The following is a 14,177-nucleotide window of genomic DNA, read 5'->3' as shown; positions in this document are numbered from 1 at the left end:
TAAAGACCATCTCTTTTGTCTTTGTCACATTTAAAATAAGGTTGAGACCGTCACACCATGATACTATGCGCTGCACCTCTGTGTGATACACAGTTGTGTCTGAATGAGTATACAGAAGGCTCAATAGAGCCGTATCATCAGAAAACTTAATTATGAAATGCTCACTGTGCTTACTTTTACAGCTATTAGTATATAATGTAAAAATAATTGGAGAACTTACACATCCCTGTGGAGCTCCCATGTTGATATCCTTTACACTAGAGAGAGTAGAATTGACCCTCACCTGTTGCTGCCTTCCAGTGACGAAAACAAAGTACCACTTAATAACTAAGGGGTTCACCTTTGTTAATCATATTGAAAGCTGAACTAAAATCCATGAACAATAGTTTGGCATAAGCCTTGGGGTTTTCAGTATGTTTTAGTACAAGATGAGTTGTTGTGTTTAAAGCATCATCAGTACCCCTGCTGTTCTGATTGGTAAGGATCCAGGAGATGTTTTACCTCATTCTTTAAAATGCCCACCATTATACGCTCAAAAACTTTCATTATTATTCAAGTCAGGGCCACAGGTCTAAAATCATTATTATCCTTTGGGCAAGGTTTCTTATTGACTGGAATAATAATAGCTTTCTTCCAGCTTTTTGGAACTGTATAAGTGTCAATGGAAAGTTGAAAGAGAGGTCTCCAAGCTGGAGTTCACTCCTGGGAAAAAGATTTAAGGAGGAAGGCAGAGATGCCATCCGGCCCACTAGCCTTTTTTATATGTAGCCCCCTGAAAACCCTGGCAACCTCCTCAGGGTTAATTAAAATTAACCCTAGGACGTCCAAACAAGGACATCAAACTTTCGCGTGACATTTTCTTCAATAAACTAAGCTTTCGCCTTTGTCCAGAAATACCTTGCGGGTACTGTGTTTGTTGCATACTGAACCGACCCGAACCCTCTAGTAGAAATGCGCCATATGTGAGGAGACAAGTAACTTTAGCCCACCATCCTGGTCTGTCAGAGGTGGAAGAGGGTGGAATTGAGGGTGGCACTGTCCCTTCTCTAAATAAACTAAACTAACTCCATTTTCAAACACTCCCATGTAATGGAGAGGTGGTTTAACAACAGCGCTCAGGATGTGTCCTTAAAGGGGACTTATTATACCACCAGGTGTGAGTGTGATTAGCCTTACAAGCCGTTTCGAAAATCTGCCTAATATGACATCACTAGTGGGTGTGTCTGTCCACCTAGATCTGTGCTGGATCTATCTACCAGCCTACCCAGTGGACTGAAGTAAACATTGCTCATCTATCCAGCACAGATCTAGGTGGACACACCCACTAGTGATGTCATATTAGGCCGATTTTCGAAACAGCTTGTAAGGCTAATCACACTCACACCTGGTGGTATAATAAGTCCCCTTTAAACACCCCAAACACACCTGGCATTGTTCTGCTATACCAGGAGAGGGGCTTGTTATAGAGGTAGGCTGCTCATACGAGCTGAGCCTGGACCATGTTTATAATGCATTAGCAATTTAGGCCATGGGAGTGAAATCACAGCTCTTGTATCGGGCAGCCTGGGACATGTACAAATCTAGCTGTGACGAGGCTGCAGCCTGCAGGCTTACCAAAGAAGAGGTTTAGACAGCTGGCTAGGTATTGCTCAACCTCGGCCACCATGGGCAGCCTGGCAGAGTACTGAAGATTGTTTAAGGGCTTGGTGATTACTCAGATCTTAATTTCAATAACGATTATGAAAACAAGATTATCTGTATAAAACGATGATAATGCCTCATTCAGTTTCGCAATGATGCTCTGTTTTGTGTTATGAATCCAGGACACCGCTTTCCTTCCTTCCTTTATGAATCGCTGCAGTGGTAAAGACAGATGGATTCAACTCTCCACCTCGTATAGCCAGTGAATACCAGTGTATGCTCCGTTGCCTTATATAAAGGATTATTATTAGTTCAATTTTTTATCAAAGTGTACATTTGTGTAGCGAAGGGGTAGTTTGCGGAAATAGGAGATTATGATGAGTGGGTGGGCATTCTTTAATGCATCCATGTTTTGGGGACATTCTTTTTTTAAGGTGGTTTCCCTGTTCGATAACTAAAAGTTGGCTAAACCCCTTTTTTGGAGAAACTTAGTATCCAATACGACTGTTGCATTATTCTGCACACATTCATGTTATCAAAAGCAAAATTTATTAAGGTGCCGCAGTGCTAGTAAACATTGACTGTAGCGCTGACTACTATCAAGATGGATGATCAATTAATATAACAGAAAGCTATAATTATTTGAGTTCACCGCTATGGATGAAATAAGAGGAGTGTGTGTGATGCACTGCAGGTTGATCTGTTTGCAGCAGCAGATGTTGAAATGTCTGAATAAAAATACTTTGAGTGATATACTAATCAGATATGTTCAGCGCTGCTAGCCCCAACCCCAAGCTTCTGTACTTTTGGAGAGTACATCCCCCGAGCAGGGACTTTTTTGGGGTCACATGATGTCCTCGGAACTTAATTTAGACACTGGTTCCTGCAGTTGATACGCACAGAGCTTGCAAGATTCCTAGTTCCTGGAAAAAGCCCTATGGAATAGTTTACCAAAATGTTTCACAGATAGTTTTCAGTAGGTTTTGGACAGTATACTGTAACATATTTGATTATTTTGGTCTAATTTTATTTATTTATTCATTAAATAAATGTAATATGTTTGGTCATTTTTAGTAGGTTCTGGAAGTGCACTACAACTACGTTTATGCTATTTATTTTGATCATATTGTTGTTTTTAATTTTTTTAAATGTGAATATTTATAGTTAGTAATATTATTTATTATTTATATTATTATCATAATTATTATTATTTTTCGTTTTTCAATTTAATTACATTGAAGGAAATCCACTGTTAGGTAGACAAAAGTTCCATAAACACATGTTTCCAAGTCAATGAGTAATCGAGGTCTCAATATTGACCAAAATAATCATGACTATGATTTTGCCATAATTCAGCAGCAATTACACTTAGGGGAAGTGCCTAAATGTCTGTAAATCTGTCTTTTTTGAATTCCACTGGAAACAAATTGAAATTGCTAATTCAAATAAAGCATTCAAAAATGTTCTGCCTGCATTGGTCAATGTTAGGCTAACGTTTGCATGGCTTAAACATTTTACTTTATAACACTAAATACATGCACTTCCTATGCATTTTTACTAAGCCACCTCTGTCATTAAATCTGACCATAAAACACAATAGGACATTTAGAACCATAGAGATTCAGTTTTGCTGATTTAACAGGTACAGGTATTTTAATGACCTGGATAAGATTTCTTGAACCTTGCTGAGCCATCAGTCACACGTCATTGTAAGAACACAAGGATATTTTTTTAGAGATGCCAGTCATTGTTCTATTGATTTAAAACAATCTTTTGTGTATCTCCGGAGGTCAAAGCACTCAAAGGCTGACTTTTGTTTGTCGGCTTGGTTTAATGAGTTTCTATATGGTGTGCTATAGGGGTCATCCTTTAGTTGAATAATGAGTGTTGGGAGGCCAAACGGTGTGACCAGATTAGTGCCATGGTCAAAGCTCTCACTGAGGGTGTTTGGGGGGGATACCCTTTGTTTTTTGAACATTTCATATAGAATGACTCCCTGTTTTTGCTTTTCTCTAAGCCTTCATCAAGTTCTCCATTCAATTTGAGTTTGCCGCCAAAGTGGTCATTCAACCCATAATGCTTTGTTTTGGTTCGCTTCCGATAGTATGGTTGGATCAAGTTCACCCCAAAAGTGAACCGAACCAGAGATCACTTGGGGTGGAGCGAGACCCTGGTTTTCCAGCGGACGTTTGGTCCACACCAGAGCTCAAATGAGCATCACCAACAGAACCGTATGATTGGAGGAAACGCTGCCGGTTTGGATTGAGACGAATAAAACGTTTATTCCTGGCCAAGATGGCCGTCAAGATTTATATTAAGTGGACAATTGACATTGTTGTCAGCCAATAGCTGGTAATTGCCAGCTGTCGGAAACCTTGGGCACCTCCATGCCGTGTGAGAGATATGAATGTGTATCAAAGCAACACGGTCCTTAACTAAGAGAAATCCTCTTCGATAGATTTTTCTTGTTACCTCTTCATTTAGTATTTTATAGAAAAATTTGCATTAGGCCATAACAATTCAATTTAATGTTAACAGCAACACTTTTGTACCCCACTGGGAAAGAAACCAAACCCTATCTACTGTATACCCATCTCTCCTACTCCACTTGATTCCCTCTCCAAATCCTTTCCTTGTGTAGCTGCCCTTGAATCACAGTCTGGACGACGTTCACAACCGATACTAAAGTCAAGCATAGAGACTCCAAACTTCAAACTTCCAGATTTGTGTATGAGCATCACATCGAAGCATTTAAAGGCTACTGTGGATTGAGAAGTAATTTAGAATCAGTTGGTGCATACAGGAAATTAAATATGCATGCATAATAAGTGAAGGCAAATTGAAAATGTCTCACACACAAATCCCCATGGATTACATAAATACAGAAATGTAGGAAGCTCTGAAGTTTAATAACATACCTTTATGAGCGATATAACTTGCCACACATTTCTTAAAGGGAGAAGGTGAATCTGGCTGGTAGCCATTATACTGTGGCTACACTGAGAGGAGAAATCGTCCTCCTTCAGGGAAGTTACTTGATGGAGGTCACGATTTGGGCCAGAGTGCCATTCAGTTCTGGTGTTTGTTGCGCAACATACAATTTATATTTGGTGATCTGGTGCAGAGAGAAGATAAGTACTGGCAACATTTAATGTTGTATCTGCAGATAGTGGATATTGTTTTTATTATTTTATTACGTAGTATAAGGAATATTGGACCAATTCCTCACATTTTATTTATTTACTTTATTTTACCTTTATTTTGATCAGGCAAGAATCAAATGACCCCTTTGTTTGAGCAAGGCTTGGCCAAGATGGCAGCAGTAAAATATAGTGAAAATATAATACAAACCTAAAAAGAAAAAGAGCCAAATACAGTCCAGAGGATGAAGAAGGAGGGGGGGGGGGGGGGGGGGGCGGATACACAATAAAAACACAATTTTGTGATGATGATAAAATACTATGCAGGGAAATGTTTACACACTCCCAATTGTGAGCCGAGTTTTAAAATCATTAATAGTGATAAGTTGTTCCTGCAGTTTTTTGAAGACTGTTCCAGGCGGAGGAAGCAGACTACATGAAGGCCCTCTTCCCTAACTCAGTGCGAGTTCTGGGGACTGAGGTAGATAGAAAGTCCAGAGAGCGCAAACTGTATGATTTGATTTAAAAGTGAGGTATGTGAAGCGGTATGAAGGGAGTAGTCCGGTAATTGCATTGTAAATGAAGGGGTACCAGTGAAGAAGCCTGCTACATTAGGTGTACGTGTGACAAGGCAAAGCATAACTTTACAAGACCCACCTAGAAAGTTAAAAAAATATGACAAAAACATTGTCCATAAAGCACCAAAGATTCATGACCTTGCATTGGGAATCTGACAGCCGGTGCAGTTTGACTATTGGTCTAGAACAGATGGCGAACAATTGAAAGGAGGCCTTTCAAATCAGATGCACGTGAACCAACCAATTCCTCACTTTATATAGTTCTATATTTCCATCTTATGCAGCATTGGCTAGTGCATTTGGTGCTGATGTAAGGTTGAGTTTTTTCACATGGACCTTGATGGATTTCTTAAGTAGAGATAAGATGACCTTTGCAGACGTTTCCTCATTACTTGAAAATGTAATTTTCTAATGCTTTAACAGAATCAAAAGTTGTTAGTTGTCTGGCTAGGCAATCGTGCTTGCCTATATATCCCCTAATGGAAGTTCCCTTGGCCAGCTGTATTTCCCTAAGGGTGGATTGTTTTATTTGGCTATGGTTAAAAAGGATAGTTAGTGTCCTAGGTTTAAAATGTCTAAGATTATCCTCTGATGCGTGTTTCCTCTGAAAGGCACTATTTCAGTGAAAGGGTTACAAATGGTTAAGATCCAAACTCCTTCCTCATACTAATACTTTTAAATGTGCCATGTCTTTTAAGCAGTGGATGAACTATAAATAAATGTTATTTGTATATATATATATATATATATATATATATATATATATAACATTACATTTATTATATATATTAGTGCTGTCAAGCGATTAAAATATTTAATATAATATTTAATAAATTAATTATCCCTTGATCTCTTTGTCCCATTAATTGTTCTAATTTTAATGCTCTTATCAACATGGAGAAGTGCATCGGCTTGCCTTGTGCAAATGTTTTTTTATTGATAACAACATTGGCATATACTGATCAAAACAGGACGATACAAAAAAAAGCCTATAGTGCATTAAACGATGAACATACAAACATACTGCCTTGAACATAGCAGTCAGGCTACTGCTTCTTTGTTTTGAAAAAAAAGAAAAAAAAATGAACGCCGTTAAAATTGGTTTGCGTTAACGCCGTTAATGACGCGTTTAACTGATATCACTAATATATATATATATATATATATATATATATAGAGAGAGAGAGAGAGAGAGAAGAGAGAGAGAGAGAGAGAGAGAGAGAGAGAGAGAGAGAGAGAGAGAGAGAGAGAGAGAGAGAGAGAGATATAAGCATTTAAAGGTTTTAAAGGCTGCTTTGAATGATTGAGAAGTAGTTTAAATGTTGTTTCTGCATATAGTGAATATTGTGTGTTCTCCAGTCCTAATAGTGCAGCAGATTAATGGCAAATTCAAAGAGAATCGTTCAAATTGCAGTGTTTCCCCTAGGATGGAGCTGCGGCAGCGGAGGTGAAATGTTTTTTTTTCAGAAAAAAAAGCGCACCCTGCCGGGAGGTTTCTATGTGTATGCCGGCACCAGAAGAGGGTGTACATACAGTACATTTGTGCACAGTAATGAGAAGGGGAAATACGGAGAGATTGAACATGATAAGTATAGTCGTTAAAACAATTATTTACATTTATTTACCAAAAAAAAAATTAGATCAACAACCACAGTAAAATCACCTAACACAAATACTACAACAATCGAAAAGGACTGTGCCTCAAACCAATGCATCTTCCCACTCCCTCCCCTTTCCCCGAACACAAAGGTTGTAGTAGGACCATAAAGAGGGCATGCCTCTATTGAACAAGTTTCGGGGCTCTAGAGTCAATAATGGCGACGCTACTGAAATTGTTGCTAAATAAAAAATCCTCAAAACTAAGAAGAGATATATTTTTCAAAACTAAAGGTTTTAGTAGGACCATAAAGAGGCCATACCTCTATGGAACAAGTTTTGGGGCTCTAGAGTCAATAATGGCGGCGCTATTTAAGTTTTCAGTTTTGCACTTTGCAGACACAACCAGGGCACACTGGTGACTTCACTGCTGTGGAACTCAGCATGGGGTTCAGTTTCAGCTGATCTAGTTTTTTTTTACTTACACTGTAGTTCTTGACTAGTAGTAATAGTATAGCTAAGTTTAGTGTCCCAAATGCTGTCTAACAGCCCCTCATCAATTGGCTAGTAATATATGTAGTTAGATAGCCGCACCTGAATTGACAGGTTGTGCCAGCGCGGGAGAGCCGAGCCAAGGGTAAGCGGGGCAATACATGACTTCTCAATGTATGCTTACCTGGAAGGTGTACAGAACACACAGTACTTAAATGTTAGTGGATGAATGATCGGGCTAGGTGTAGGTGACCCGAACCTAGTTGTATCCCATACATGAATGTGTACTATGATTGAGGTGGTAAAAGGTTAACCCCTCAGCCCCCAATCCCTCCAGGATCTTGGTCTCCAGCAGCTGGGTTGCATTTCGGCATGGTGTGAGCCTACGGTGGATTGGTGTTCAGGACCTGTACCATGTTATGGGCCGGTTAAGACCAAAGGCATTCTATTCTTTCACGCCTTTACAGGTTGTGATACTTTATTAGCCTTTCGCTACAAAAGGCAAAAAGACTGCCTGGCAAACCTGGGACATTTTCCCTGAGGCCTCTCATCTTCAGCAAACTAAGTCAATACCCTCCTGTTCTGACTGATAGTGACCTGGAGATCCTTGAGAAGTATGTGGTCCTGCTGTATGAGTGATCAAGCACAGCTGTTAGTGTAGATGAGGCTAGACTTGGCATGTTTGCCCGAAAGCAGAGGCCATATGAAGCCATTCCTCCAACAAGAGCAGCTCTGCTTCAACACATTAAACATGCTTTATATCAGGCAGGCTGCATATGGGGTCAAGCAACCCAGTGTCAGCCAGAAGCAGAGAGTTCTGCTGACTGGGGATGGAAAAAGCTTGGTGAACAATGTGGGGTCTTCTGGACAGCAAATGCACCAGTTGCACAAAGTTGTGACCAACTAGCCAAGTTTGGCTGCAAATCAGAGTGCTGTGGAAGATGCAAATGTTTTAGATTGGGTTTCACTTGCACATAACTGTGCAATTACAAATGTGAATAAAAAAGTAGGTAGCCTTGCGGCTGGCCGAGAGCCGATTTCCTGATTCTGGACCGTGATGGATATGTACACCTTCCTGGATATGTTGCCCCCAATACAACACTTGCTGACTGCCAAGCAGGGAGGCATTGGCTACCATTTTCTTTATTATGACTCAGCAGGGCACAACCTCTCAATCTCAGGTTGGACACTCTATCCACAAGGCCTTTGAGCTGGTAAAAATGTGAATAGAACTTATGTTTTTCTTTTTCAATCCTTCCTTTTAACTTCCTTTTAAAATGACCACCTTAAAAAAATGAATTTTGAATTTTTGCGATTGCCTTTTTCTAAAAGTGTGGCCGTTATTTTTGCTAACATGCATGAGTGCATCAGTGTACATACTACCGAAATGACGGCCATCTTGGAAAAAGTCTTCATCTTGAATTTTCTATTGGCCATCCAATTTTTTCCAAAAAGTGGCCTTAACAGAGTTTTTGTGGCATATTTTCTGTGTCACTATTTGGAAACAATGGCAATGAATATAGGACATAATTGGCAGCCATCTTGAAAAATGGCTGCCATATTGAATTTTTTCTAAAATATTGGCCCTTAGAGAGTATCTGTGCCAAATTTCATGCTTGTATACCAAAGTGAATGATTTTTTTGCTAATCTGCTTTACTATAACTGACGGAACGACCATCTTTCTGAAACACATTATTGTTTAGCCTCAACAGCTGTTGAGTGTCTGTTTCCTGATAGAAATGGAGCCACAATTTTCTGACACGTTTTCCCCGATGTATTGCTGTGTGTGTTGTTATTGGACAGACTACTGTTGAAGTAGAAGAGTGTGGGATTGGTGCTTGAGAAAAGGAGCATAATGGAGGCCACATGAGCCTGAAGTGGTAGAAACATGCTGTGAGAGTGGGGGGTGTGGATCATGTCCTATTTATAGTGGACATGATGAAGCAACTGTTTTGTAGAAGCTAAACAGGGGGAGAGAGAGGGAGATTCTACAAGATTAATATGAATCAAGAAGGGTGGAAGGTGGATTGTAAAGATAGGCCAGATAGCAGGTTGAAGGCGCTGGCAGCCCCTGATGGAAAGCATCATCATTTTTCTGCACTCATCAGATTTCAAAGAAAACAGGCTTATGTTGACTTGGAGAGAATTTAGCAAATCTTTAAGGAAGGGGAATACAGGACAGAATAAACAAGTCTGTTGTTTAACAACCGCACATTATTTTATGGGCATTTCAGGAGATGGACTTTCAAATTATTAATAGTTTCTATCGTATTGTTGGCTGAGAAAAACAGGAGAGACTTGATTTCAGTCTCTGTTGTGAAACAACAGTATGGTCCTAAAATATCGTTGCATTACAGTGTGCGGATGTTCTACCGACACGCAGAAAAAATAATGCTATGATTGAGCAATTAATTTATGTAGATAAGGAAATATCACACTTTCCGTTCATGCGTGGCCATATTTTCTGACCACCCCAAACCATTTCTGTGACAACAACCCAATGATGTGCTATACATCAGTGGGCTGTGCGGCCCATGTTGTCACAAGAGAACCATTTGTGTTTGAGGGAGGCTGTGCTACATTAGCTAAACAATGGCTGAGGGACCAAGGATTGAAGCTTTTTGAAGCAACCTATCCCTGACCTAGCGATATAACCGAACCCTATAGTGGTAATTATAGGTTTATGAACGTAGTTTACCACTATGGATGATCAATACATATAACAGAGAGTTATAATTGTAGGTCTATCAATGTAGTTTACCACTATAGATGATCAATACATATAACAGCTAGTGATAGTTATAGGACTATGAATGTGGTTTAACACAATGGATGATCAATGCATATAACATATAGTGATAATTATAGGACTATGAATGTAGTTTACCACTATGGATGATCAATACATATAACAGATAGTGATAATTATAGGTATATGATGGTAGTTTAACACAATAGATGATCAATACATATAACAGATAGTGATAATTATAGGTATATGATGGTAGTTTACGATGATCAATACTTATAACAGATATTGATATAATGGTAGTTTACCTCTATGGATGATCAATACATAAAACAGATAATTATAGGTCTATGAATGTAGTTTTCCACTATGGATCCAGTTAGAACAATGTCTGTTGGGAAACGTTACTCGGCTGTTACCTTTGCCTTGTCCGACTCAGTTCAACTCAGATACATAGCATAACCCACATAACGTGTGTGGCACATTTAATAATCAACATGGCCAATGTCATCTAATGCTACTTCACAACAAGGCTACTAAAAAGTAATCGCAAATGGACCAACCATAGCCATGGGGATAACACCCCCCCCCCCCTTCCTTCCTACAACTCTTGGCAAGACAAAACACACCATTTGTAAAGGTATAAATGTAAAATCAAAACTATGTAAAATCAAAGCTAGAGAGAACTGCCTTCTCTCTAGGTTTTCTGTCTGTCCTGGGCTCCTGTAAAGGCATTGGCCATGTCCATTTCCTTAAAAGAGCTGTCTGTTTGTCTGTCTGTCCTGGGCTCCTCTAGAGACATGGCCATGTCCGTTCTCTCTCAGGCTTTCTGTCTGTCCTGGGCTCCTGTAGAGACAAGGCCGTTCTGAGATGCCAGTGAAGTCTAAACACTGCCTTTAATAAAACTTGTGAAGTGAAAATGTGAAACATCTCAAGTAGCTCATAAATGACAATGTCAATGCTGATCGATAGTGATTTCAATTATATTATTATTATATAACTGATATATTCTACAAATAAAAAATAAACTTGAAACTCCCAAAACCCCTCCCATTTAAACCCTCAGTCAGCCAGTACTCAGAGTGGACAGAACATTGTTATTGAGTTTTTGAATTCTGAAAGTCTTCCTCCAATTCAATGGGAGGGGCCCAATCGTGCACAGGTCTCTCTCCAATGTATTGAATCTTGATTGTGAGTGATGTTGACATTTTACAACAAAACCATAAATGCTCTCAAGCAGAGCTCATCAGACCAATGAAGTGTGGGGTGTGATCTAATATTGGATCAATAAGTGTGTGACTATGTTATACGGTACAGCTGGGCCGAAATCCGAGAACTGCATGGGGCGGAAGAACAACTGGCTGATTACGTAAATATTGAAAATGAATTTTTGCGCGAGGCTGCAGCTGCACCCTTCCGATAGGGTGTATTTCCGCAATAGGCAGTCCATACGATGCTGATTAGAAACCTTTACAGAGACTTTTCCCCCTGCCAGCCAAGTTTGTGTCTGGACATGACATATCCTTCGAGCAACATGATTGGTCGCAACATATATGAAGCCTAAATTGAAACACACCCGTTGTCTTCTGTCCGACTTTAGATATAATCTATAAATCAGATTTGTAATGTGATCAAATAATTGCCTGGTAGTGCTTCAAGCTTATAAAGTTTATAAACTACTCGTATCCGCACAAAACGGTGTACTCACAAGCATGGCCCCTATATATCTCTCTCTCTCTCTCTCTCTCTCTCTCTCTCTCTCTCTCTCTCTCTCTCTCTCTCTCTCTCTCTCTCTCTCTCTCTCTCTCTCTCTCTCTCTCTCTCTCTCTCTCTCTCTCTCTCTCTCTCTCTCTCTCTCTCTCTCTCTCTCTCTCTCTCTCTCTCTCTCTCTCTCTCTCTCTCTCTCTCTCTCTCTCTCTCTCCCACACACACAAACGTATACAGAAACCCACCACTACAACAGAGACACGAACGCAGATAGGGCGCACTTGACCATCTGACACCTGCTTCCATTGGCTAATATAAAAACACCAACTCTCTCCCGGACCATCAAACCTCTCTCTCTCTCCCGGACTATCAAACCTCTCTCTTTCCCGGACCATCAAACCTCTCTCTCTCTCTCTCTCTCTCTCTCTCTCTCTCTCTCTCTCTCTCTCTCTCTCTCTCTCTCTCTCTCTCTCTCTCTCTCTCTCTCTCTCTCTCTCTCTCTCTCTCTCTCTCTCTCTCTCTCTCTCTCTCTCTCTCTCTCTCTCTCTCTCTCTCTCTCTCTCTCTCTCTCTCTCTCATAACCCGCAGGAAGCGAAGACGCAAATGGAGCAGCTACAAGTGAGCACAAAGGTTTGGATCAAACTACAGTCCAAACATGTTCGATTTAGATTTGTTTGTAATGATTACGGGATTTTTAGGAATGGTTGACATGATGAGGATGAGGTCAATCGGCCACTATGTTGGTCAGGGTGATTGACCGCTGAACCTGACACGTGCTGTAGATACAAAGTGCCGCTCGCTGTGATCACTAACCAACTCAGGACTGGCAAAAGAGCTGCTTACCATAGTGGAGTTACGCTTACTGCTGTTAGTAATGCTGTTAGTGGTAAACATGTAATTAATAACATGTTATATTTTGCTCAGTGAAAAACAACTCTAGTGTTTGCGTGTGCGTGCGTGCGTGTGCCTGTGTGTGTGTGTGTGTGTGTGTGTGTGTGTGTGTGTGTGTGTGTGTGTGTGTGTGTGTGTGTGTGTGTGTGTGTGTGTGTGTGCGTGGAAGGCGAGGAAAAAAAGAAAGATTGCACATCTGGGACGGTGTCAGCGGTTACCGTGAAGCAGTAAAGCAAGGCAAAGACGTTACTCTCTACGTACCGGCTCGTCTCCCTGCTCCTGCTCGTAGTAGTCATCATAGTAGTCTGTCTGGCTGAACTCGTCACTGGCGAGGCTGCTGCAGATCAAGTATACGAGCACCACCGATACTCCGAGTAAATGCATGGTTTACAAAGTTCCAGGTTGTGATAATCCGTGTGGGGGTCCCGGGACGGGGTCAGGTTTTCCTGTTAAAGTCCTGTCTCTCTGCTTGGGTTAGTGCTGCGGTGGTGGTGTGGAAGTCTACACCGCTTTCCCCCTCCGGCTTTCAAGGTCCCGACGATAGAATTTGGAGCAGCCGACGTAGTATTGGAACTCACTTAGTTCAGGGAAAGTATACGAGGCGGAACAAGTTTCACCCTGACGTGTAGCCTCAGCTCTGCAGCGGTTCACACGTGTGAGTGAGTCCAGCCAGAGGAGACGGGAGGGGGTCCGGTGCAGACAGATGAGCGCTCAGCGAATGAGAGCAGAGGGCAGTGGAGCGGGACTAGGGGAGTAGGAGGCGAGCCTAGGGGGAATGATGAATGGGAGGTTTATCACTAAGTTTCACGCCGTCACACTTCTCTTTCATTTGCTGTAAGAAAATAAACTTTTAAATGACCGTTCAGATCGGTTACTGAATGACGTCGAGTCTCTGGGGGGTAGGAATTCGGCAATCCTATATAGGCTAGCCTATAGCCTATAAACCCCAATAACTAAATATATAATTATCATTACAAGAGGTTAAATGATTACAAGAGGTTTTCTGCAGTAAAATACCTAAAACAATTCAAATAGCAAAAGCATATTGTAGGCCTAATTAATCTCTTCAGAATTTGCTACCATCCTGGCTAAACAGGATCAACTGAAGACAACAAATGTAGCCCATGACATTTGGCCGAGCATGACTTTGAGAATGATCTATCTCGCCTCCAGACGATATTATGAATCACAAACGACTTTGTCGGGTTCTGAGACGTCTCTGGTTCTTCCACTGGCAACCGCGCGCTGCCTGCTGCCGGCTGCCCGCTGCCGGGCGATGGTGCCTCGCGGCAACCGGCGGCATGTCGCAGTTCATGTACTTCAGCGAGTCAAAGCCAAAGTTCCTTTCCCCCAATTCCTTCTCAACCATAGCTCAGATAACC

At 40.9% G+C, this 14,177-nt stretch overlaps 1 protein-coding gene across 2 annotated transcripts in view; it reads right to left on the bottom strand.

Moving 5' to 3' along the window:
* vegfc (vascular endothelial growth factor c) overlaps positions 1–13,526 on the bottom strand; it is a 65,976-nt gene extending 52,450 nt beyond the window's left edge. For both annotated transcript variants that reach the window (XM_060046782.1, XM_060046783.1), the window contains exon 1: positions 13,057–13,526. In XM_060046782.1, coding sequence (XP_059902765.1) covers positions 13,057–13,179 — 123 coding nt within the window. In that variant the 5' untranslated portion in view covers positions 13,180–13,526. The remainder of the gene's footprint in view (positions 1–13,056) is intronic.
* Positions 13,527–14,177: the final 651 nt, after the last annotated feature.

This window comes from Gadus macrocephalus, chromosome 3 (genome assembly GCF_031168955.1).
Source record: "Gadus macrocephalus chromosome 3, ASM3116895v1".
Lineage (NCBI taxonomy): Eukaryota > Metazoa > Chordata > Actinopteri > Gadiformes > Gadidae > Gadus > Gadus macrocephalus.
The sequence above is the reverse complement of the archived record's forward strand: the minus strand, read 5'-3'. Positions and strand labels throughout refer to the sequence as shown.